This window comes from Melitaea cinxia, chromosome 5, assembly GCF_905220565.1.
Source record: "Melitaea cinxia chromosome 5, ilMelCinx1.1, whole genome shotgun sequence".
Classification (NCBI taxonomy): Eukaryota; Metazoa; Arthropoda; class Insecta; order Lepidoptera; family Nymphalidae; genus Melitaea; species Melitaea cinxia.
Genome location: NC_059398.1, coordinates 11,781,196 through 11,790,855, shown reverse-complemented (window position 1 = coordinate 11,790,855; position 9,660 = coordinate 11,781,196). Strand labels below are relative to the sequence as shown.

Below are 9,660 nucleotides of genomic sequence, written 5' to 3'. Positions count from 1 at the left end.
TCAATCACTTGCGACGTAACAACGAAAACACTGTTAGTTTTGCCGCCGAATTATTAATTACATTCTCACAAAAAACTCACACACGACGCCGAAACGCATAAATTTCTTCCTTTTTCACCGCACAAAGGAGCCGGGCGCTCTACAATACAACACTAAACAGATTAGCCGCGCCCGACACGGTCGTCGCCGCATAATTTTTGGCGCCAGTAGTCCTGCCTCTAGATTAAACTAATATGAAAAGGAAATTGAGTAGAAAATGGATTTAGGTTCTATGTGTCATTAAGAATTGGATACGGACCTCGAAAGCCGTTTCGACCTTTATTTATTTGACTACGGTTAATTGAATTAGCATTTCGGTCGTTTTTACGACCTGCTAGTAATGTTCGAAACAAACATTAATAGCCAATTTCTAGATAATAACAATAACATACACGTCACAATTATTACTTTAAGTGTTAATAAATGTCCGTTCCAAGTAGCTCTTTAATCGACCTAATTTCACAAGAAATATTAATAAAATAGACTCTTTTTTCAATATGTTGGACCGTTTTTATGTTTAGAAATATTTATTAGACATTGATAGATACGACTTGACATTGATTTTTAACAAGAATATAAGCTATTTAGATTCAATAAACTGAAAGATTATGTAAAATGAACATTACAATTTAAGAGGACAGTACAAATAGTTCTGATAAAATATTTCAGCACGATGACTCCGTTGGGGCCACTCGACCCGGGAGGACCTATGAATAGTAATAGAGGGTAGGGCTCGAGGGACCGGCTTGTGCCGCTTACGGTGCGTGCTAAATCGACAATGCCCAAAGCTCGCTGCGACTAATAAGCCGTTTTATGAGCTCACCTATTTTAACCGAGATTTAATCTCAGTATTAAAGTCTATAAACCATGAAATCACGGTTGAGCGCTATTTATTTAAATGTTATTAATTATGAATAAATTACAGCTAATATTATCATTTTAGTTATAGAGGTCACAAGTTCAAAAATTATATAGATAGAACCTAAGATATTCATATATAATTAGGTATATTAATAATTTACAGTTTATGATACGTAATATTAACTTTTTTTGACATTTAAGCTGTCAAAACAGAGTGTGAGGTAGGAGGTGGTGTTTGTGTAAATCGTAGAAGGCTTTATGTAGGTGAGTGACGTTTGTCAGCACGCTGAACTCACATTCATGAGCAGGTCCGGAGAGGAAGAGCCCTTGCCGCTCATGGCGCTGGAGCTGGCGCATGTCACTCACTCACAGCACTCGCGAGGCGCGGCGCAGGCGGCGCGGGCGGTCTGCGTGCGCCGAGCGACCGCGACTGCCGCACTCCGGCCCCCACCGCACCACGAGCCCCCACCGCTACCGGCTGCCTCATTTCTCACTATAATTTGCGTGCTGCTCGTTTTTTACCATCATTACTCCCTCGTTTTGTTTTACGTATTATCGAGTGCATCCCGCTCGCACCGGCCGCCATGCGCGCCGAGCGCCGCCCAGATAATAGCCTCGTGCAATTACCGTCGTGGCCGCGCGCTGCCGTCGCAAACCCGCTTCAATCCTAGCGATTGCGATACCTAGCGACATCTCGTGACGAGAAGCAATAACCGAGTACCTAATAGGAAATCAGCTTTACTTTTATTAAAGTAACAATAGAATTTCAAAAAAAAAAGTTAAATATGTCAGATGTTATATAGGTTAATAATTAATATATTATGTAAAATTGATTAGTGTTTACTATTGTCAATATTAGTCTTGTATTTATAATTAGCATAAATTCGACATAACATATCTATTTATGTGTTATGGTAAATATTATTAGCATCAAATCTACTTAAAATATATTAAAATATGATATAAATAAAGAATAAACAAAACTTTCTAAGTATAAAATACACACACGTGTTACATATACAGTTACATCTTCAATCGTAGCATCGCGTAGCCGAGTCGTAGAGCAATGAAAATACGTTTACGATATTTTTTACATTTAAAACAAAACAGTTTAAATGTCGTAGGTATTTGATGGTAGTTAATCAACTAAATAAATATTTTGAAAGCGACATTTTTATTTTCTCTGAGACATATCAAAACATGTAAAAGGAATAAAAGCTCATTTAATCATAAAGGTTTGCTTAAAAATTGCCCTCACTTCTCTTTTTCTTATAAATCTTTTTTTATGCGATCTTTTCTATAAATCATTAGAAATATAATTATGTGTGATCATTTTCTTTTATATAATCATCTTTTTTAACCTACCTTTAATCTTGTAGTCTTTAGTAATGTCCCGAATTTTAATGTAATTTCATTGAAATACAATAAAAATTCATTTGAATATAAAGTGAGCATATATGAAGTGAAGTGAATTGAAACATATGATTCGATATAATCTAGTGAACAGAAAAGGTGAATAATAACTGTAACAGGTTTTAATATTTTCGTTGTTTATGCATTTTTCTCGGGTTCGGCTGTGAATGTCATCGTAGAGTAACTTTCAGGTGTAAATCTATGTGTCTGTTTTATGTTTGCCAACTCACAATTGGACAGCGTAGTAGAATAAGATCTAGTTCTTTATACTTAGGAAGAAAAAGAAATTTTTTCTTGCTGCGGTATTGGCCATTAAAATAAAATTCGACTATAAATTAAGGTATAGATCCTTCATCCTATCACGACGAACGAAAGACGTGACGGAGTAGTAAACATAAACATGATCGCGATTTCAATTCAGTAGTATTAGTGATTCAAGAAATTATTACTACAAGTTTATATTAAATTCATTTATTGTTGAACGTTTAAGAACGTATTTAAAAAAAAAAACATAATTAAATCTGGCTTGTTTTAAAGAAACTCTAACTAGTCTTCATTCACAATACATACATATAGATTAATACGGTGCTAAGGTAAACATTCATCTTACTGGAGTGGCAATTGTTAGCTCCGCAATACGAGTTACTGCTCGTTACTTTTTTATTAATTGTACTTGAAGTAGCTTGTAGTTAACTAGTTATAATATAATTAAATATTTTTGGAAACAATTGTTTTCATAATTTAGTAATTCATTTTTATTCTAATAACATATTAAATGCTTTGTGTAAGTAATTTTAAGATACTGTTTTACTTTAAATAATTATACTTAGAAATGAAGTAGATTCGTATAAAATGTTAATCGCGGAATTTGAAAGTCGAATTTATTTTCAAATATTTTATTAAAAATGTAAAAAAAATATACATTAACCTATCAAGGCACATCATCACATTTCAATTAATATGGTAACTTAAACAAAACCTATAATTTTTTACTTATCTATGTAAACTTATATGATATTCTAAGTTATTTTAATTCACTAACAACAAATTTATTCACTGCATGCAAAACTTTAAGGCACACAGACAGTTTGATTGATTACTGTCCAATAGCTACAGGAGGTTGTAAGTTATAATGTCCTTGAAACACTGTGTAGCTATCCTTGGAGGCGCACTGATATGCTGCAAGAGGCGTGTACTGTTGATAAAACCGGGGATCCCTCGTTTGTGGTCGAGGGTAGAGCGCATCTTGACGTACCTCCGGACACCAGCCATTTCCATACATAACACTACCACTACCGAACATAGAACTACCGTTGTAGGCAGTTGGAGTGTTGTGCATAACGTGAGGAGCCACTGTTGCATAAGTCAGCATTTGCTTCGGTTCCGCGTTAGTAACTGGAACAGTTCCGTAATTGGTGCTTTCAATCGACGCAGGAGGTGCGGGTGGAATAATGATCTCATTTGACGTTTTCGACTGCTCGCTTTTGTCTTCATTCGTTTTTGGGGATTCGGCTTTATCATCGTCTTTTGTTTTCTTTGATTTTCTCGATACATTCGCATGAGTTTTTACATGTTTGGCAAGGTGATCGGAACGCATAAAACGTTTTGTACACAATTGACATGCAAACCGTTTTTCACCAGTATGAGTGCGTAAGTGTCGCTGTAATTCGTCGGAGCGGGTAAACCGTTTACCGCAAAAAAGCCAATTACAAACAAATGGGCGTTCTCCGGTATGCCAGCGGAGATGAGCTTTTAGATGAGATGTCTTTCCGTATACTTTTCCACACCCAGGAACGTGGCAAACATGCTCACGTTTCGCACCATCTTTTCCGTAGTTAGGTCCAAAACCAGCTGCTTCTGTAAGGCAGTTAGGACAACGACATTTTGCACATCTTCGCTGTAGTTCTCTAGCATCCTCTGTGGTAGTACTCGGCGGCCAATAGGCAGGGTATTGCGGATAAGGCGGAAATTCTCGCCATGTATTCCCACACCAAGTATTCGATGAAGCGCTGCTGCAGGACGACATGTCCGATGCTGGTGACAAAGCATCGCTTCGCCCGTAGCCGCAACCGTAACTACTCATTACATTCATCATCTGCAACAACCAAAATATTAAGAATCAATTTTCATTTAATTTTCACTTGAATTTTAATTTAAACTATTTATTCAATTAAATACTTTCGAAATTACTTCTAAAAACTATATGTTCCGTTAAAAACAAAAAACTTCTGGTTCGACTAAAGATATTCGTTAAATATTCAAATAATAGTAGTGGGCGTAGGCGGGCGGACGGACCTGTTGTGCAGGCGGATCCACGTATTGCATTTCCGGCGACGGTGGTGACAACGTAGCGTAAAGAACCTTCAACTGGATAATTACAGGGCGGCACACCGCTCGCGCCGAGACGTTTTTAATAACTGGCTTAGGATAAACGTAACGAGCGGTTGTCACCTCGCCCCGTACCCCCGCCCGCTGGCACCGGCGCACGCGCACCCCGGCCTCAGCCTCCGCGTCCCCCGGCACAGCCTCTGCCACACCCCACCCTATTCGTGAGTTATGAGTTTATACAATTTCTTAACGTCTTGTATTAGGAAAAACTAATAAGCATTACCTTTATGTGGGACAGCCCGCCCTGTTTCAACATAATAAAAGTAACTTCAACTTCGGAAACAATTCAGGTAAATTGCTTTAGTATAGGCATAATTATGTATGATATCGATGAACAGTATAATATTTGACCTATTTAACTGTACCTAACTAATTGTATTTTTTTTATCCTGTCGCTCTCTTAATTTTGCTACGTCAATAAGACAAATACAGAAAAAAAGGAATCTAGGAACTGCCTAGGTTTCGGACTAATTAATAATTATCTAAAGATAACCATCACCTAGTCATCGCCTTTTTTGTATATATAATGAAAGAAACATTTCCCACGCTTTGTTTAACAGATCTTCGGCCAATACCCACACAACCAGCTCCACGTTCTGAATAGTTATTATTTTTCGGTTTGTATCTCAGACGCTTAATGTTTTTAATTTTTTCTCTATTTCGGTCGGCAGTTCGCGGCAGACGCATGATTTATGCATATTCGAGCGAAGCCAAACCTTTAATTACACGTTGTTAAAATATAGCAGTTTGTTAAATCGTTTGCTTTGCTTTTGTTTTTTAAGATCACCGCTCTCTTATAGATCTAAATTTTCTTTTCTTCGAGCGACCTTAGGCTTCTTTTTATTTCATGTCCGTAATGTTGTAATGATTTTTAGTATTTTATGTAAAAGAAAGATGCGGTAAAAAACATAAAGCTCGTCTTGAAGAGCAGAAGCAAGCGTTTTAACAAAAACTCATTGCCTATATAACGAATGGCAAATTATTTTTAAAGTATCATTTAAAAAAAATTGCCATTCAAATAAGCATTAACTTTTTCCACGCTCGCCACTCTCTCCAATCTCTCCAATCTCCAATCGCCCGCTTGGATTAGGTACACATTTTTGGCTGTTTCGAATTGTCAATTGAAATAGAGCCAATGTCACTTCATGCCAAGATTAAAATAAATCCGGCAATTTTGAGTTTGTCCCTTACAAACATTCAAAAATACAAAACGTTTCTCTTCATAATGTTAGCATAGATTAAGTATTATAATTATGTGATACTGCTGTGTGGCTATGGCAGTAAAGAACATAATCACCCCCTCTTTTCCCGTGGGTGTCATTAGAAGCGATTAAGGGATAACACAGTTTCACTACCACAGGCTGACCGATGGCGGGATAACCATCCAACTGCTGGCTTTGAAAAACACAGGCCGAAGACGGATAGCAGCGTTTTCGGTGCGACAAAGCCAGCCCTGCGGTCACCAACCCACCAGCCCAGTGTTGTGACTATAGGCAACCCACATGAGTTCACGCCATTTTTGGCGCGAGCTTGTGGAGGTCCGGTGTCCAGCAGTGGATTGCGATAGGCTAAAGTGATGATATGATGATGAAGTGACACCAGTAATATATTAAAAATAATTTAACTTATTAATGTAAAATATTTAATCCAAAAATGTCAAGAATTATATTTTTACTATGATAGATATACCTAATATCTGGCGAACTTGGGGAGGCCTATCTCCAGCTGTGGACTGCGATAGCTTTAAGTGAGTGAGGTATACTTATTACAATAATAATAATAATAATAATTGTTGTTGTGTCTGTGCAAATACTGAGTACTTCCACAGACACAACCAAGTGGCCAAGATTCTCCACCAAGAACTTGCTCTTATGTACGATCTCCTGGAACAGAGGATGCCGTATTGTACGTTGCCGTACCGTTGCCAGTAATCGAACGCGACGGAGTCCGGCTCTACTGGGACCTGCCTATCGCCACAGACAGGACGATATCTACTGGCGAACAAGCCTGATATCGTGGTGATGGACAGGGCACGGTCGAGGGTATTTTTAGTGGACATCACCGTCCCGCATAACGAGAACCTTGTGAAATCCGAGATTGAGAAAAAACGTAAATATCTGGCGCACGAGATTGTCGACATGTGGGTGTGGGGTCCGCTGAAATAATCCCTATCGTAATATCTGCCAACGGTTTAATTAGCCTCGCTCACCATCTGAGGCAACTGGGGATCCGGAACGGTTCGCTCGCAGCCAGGATGCTGAAGCGAACGTGTATGGAGCGGGTGGAGTGGCGTCCGATCACATAATAATAATAATAATAAATATCTACACAATACACACACTGTCGTCTGTTCCTAAATTAAGCAACTTAATGCTTGTGTAATGCTTGGTAATAGCCGATTGGTACGTTCTTATAAATAAGACATGTATAAATATATAAATAAATATATGTATTACACTCAGACTCGGGGTGGGAATCGAACCCATAACCTTCGGAGCAGAAAGCAGGGTCACTACAAACTGCGCCAACGGGCTAGTCTAAAATACTAAAATTCTAACAGTAAAACTTCAAAAGTTTGATATATAATTGTATTTGCTCGCAAACGAAAAAAAAAACGACTTCAATTACATCGACAAGTGATGCAACGTAGATAGGCGAAAAAGATAATCAAGTAAATACGCGTTATCAAAGATTACTTAAAAAATTGTAATCAGATCTCGATGAAATTTAATTGTGATTACATGATAAACATCAGCTTTTGATTGAATTAAAAATCATCAAAATCGGTATACCCAGTAAAAAGTTAAGCGGTATAATACAACGTAGGTCAATGAAAACAAAAAATAGTTAAGTAAGATCGCATTATTAGATGTAACTCAAAAAGTAGTTGTTAGATTTCAAATAAATTTAAATGGGACCAAGTAACTCACACAACGTTTCGATTAAAAAAAAATGTCGAAATCGGTCCACCCAGTCAAAAGTTCTAAAGTAAGATACATTAAAAAAATACTATCGAATTGAGAACCTCCTCCTGGAAGTCAGTTAAAAATGAAAATATATTTTTAATTATTCTGATATATAAACATGCTATATCAGATCATTAAAAATATTTCATATTTAGATATTTAAATCTCTATTTTCTGTTCTATTTCAAATCACAAAGCACGAGTACCTGTAAACACGGTAGCAATTTTTTTAGACATCAATTAATAACGATCCATTACATTTTCTCAGAAGCAACTGGCTACTGTTAACTCGGACATTCAACACTTTACACCCCATGGTTACGATTACAAATGCAATAACCTGTCGACATATTTACGACTGCATAGAACAATAGCACTACAAGTTACACCCGATAATCATATAAGCGCTGCAACGACTTTAAAGCAATAACGTCTATTCATTCGTCCAATGCTTTAAATCGCTTTAAGTATATTTTTAGGAAGTACGACAAAACGTCTGGCAGGCTTCTGTCTTGCTCGGCGGCAGTTCGTCAAACACAAAAGCCCCTTGCAGTGGACAATAGTAACTACTAATGCGTGATGATCGTTCTCCTCACGCCATAAATTTTGACGGCTACTGTGTTTTTGTTGACTTACAAGACGCACAAAAGATGGGAATCCTATTAAAAATAAGAACCCAATGATGGATTAAAATATAATGTAATAGAACAAGTAATACAGATACTAAAAAAGTTATAATATTTTATCTAACTTAAAATACCGTTTATTTGAAATTTAATAAAACTAAGAATAAAACTCTTAGAAATAATTTAATTACATCAATAGATTTGTACCTTCTACTTTTATTTCGGTGTTCTGTTTGAGCGGAATATTCAATACACTTATGGTATAATTATTTAATATATCAAAAATATTAAAATATAAACACCTAGGTAGTTCATATTAAATCTATTTTGTTGATTAAAACAATAGTAGTAAGGTTTCAACCATTGAAAGTTACCAGAAGATTCAAGACATGAAGGTATATGTATCTATAACAAACTTTAGGTTCAGAGACTAATTATAATAAAGCAAAGGTATATTGAAGTTATGAAAGAATCGTGCAGGGCAGTTAGCTTCCGTTCGTTCCGCGGATATTTTACACTAATTACAGGTTTCATGTATCGGGGGCGGGTAATTGGTTCTATCGTGCGTTGTCCTCCACTTCCTGTCTTTTGGCGGATCTTGAATACAGCTTTGTGGCGACTTGCACAAAGTACCGACACGATGTAATGGTGTCAAGTTGCACTCATTGTGGCGGCGCACCCACGCTGCGTTGAAATGATTTCTTAATAACGACTACCCAAACCGACAAATGCCTTAAAAGTTATGTATTTGAATATGACGTTGAAAACATGACAATGACAAAAAATTAATACAATACATACAAAATAAAAATATTTTATAAAAATCTTGTAACTTAGTAAGTTTATTGACTGTAGATATACTTATCTTCAACGTATTATTTACAAAAAATAATGTGCAGAACAATATCGTAATATTCGTCTTGGTCGTCTTATAAAAATGTTTAAGATGATATTTACAATAACAATCGAAAGAATTGATATTAAAAAACCTGATGTAACAATTGTATGAGGTATGAATTTTGTGTAACTATTCAATCACAACGGAGGCGTCTGTTATCTGATCGGAACTTCGCTCTGCTTCACTAATCTCTAAAGGAGTGAAGATCGCTTCGTTGCTATTGTCATCCTGTAACAAGATCACTCAAAGTACCTGTTATTTGACAATGAAGCACAGGTTCGCACGTTGCTCCCTTTTCGACCTTAAAATGACGTTTCTTAGTAAAAAAAGTCGAAAAAGTAACGTTTTCTATAAAAGGTATTAAAAACATCACGTCTTATTTCGCGTTAATTCCCAGCTGTTGTTATATTTCACACGTTTTAATTTTTTATTAGGAATAAATTTTTCACGTCTTGTTAGTCTACAATTT

General features: G+C 36.5%; 1 protein-coding gene across 1 annotated transcript; it reads right to left on the bottom strand.

Moving 5' to 3' along the window:
- Window positions 1-3,409: 3,409 nt before the first annotated feature.
- On the bottom strand, window positions 3,410-4,638 carry LOC123654054 (transcription factor Sp9-like). The gene is made up of 2 exons (XM_045590014.1): window positions 4,609-4,638; window positions 3,410-4,408 (listed from the first exon to the last, which is right to left on the bottom strand). Exons 1-2 carry the CDS (start codon window positions 4,636-4,638, stop codon window positions 3,410-3,412), a joined length of 1,029 nt encoding a protein of 342 aa, XP_045445970.1.
- Between the last annotated feature and the right edge of the window lie 5,022 nt (window positions 4,639-9,660).

Excerpts from the sequence above, each read along its gene's own strand:
- LOC123654054 (XM_045590014.1), bottom strand. The coding sequence starts at position 4,638 with ATGCAATACGTGGATCCGCCTGCACAACAG. Across the intron at positions 4,409-4,608 it reads TGGATCCGCCTGCACAACAG|ATGATGAATGTAATGAGTAG; the intron begins GTCCGTCCGCCC and ends TGGTTGTTGCAG.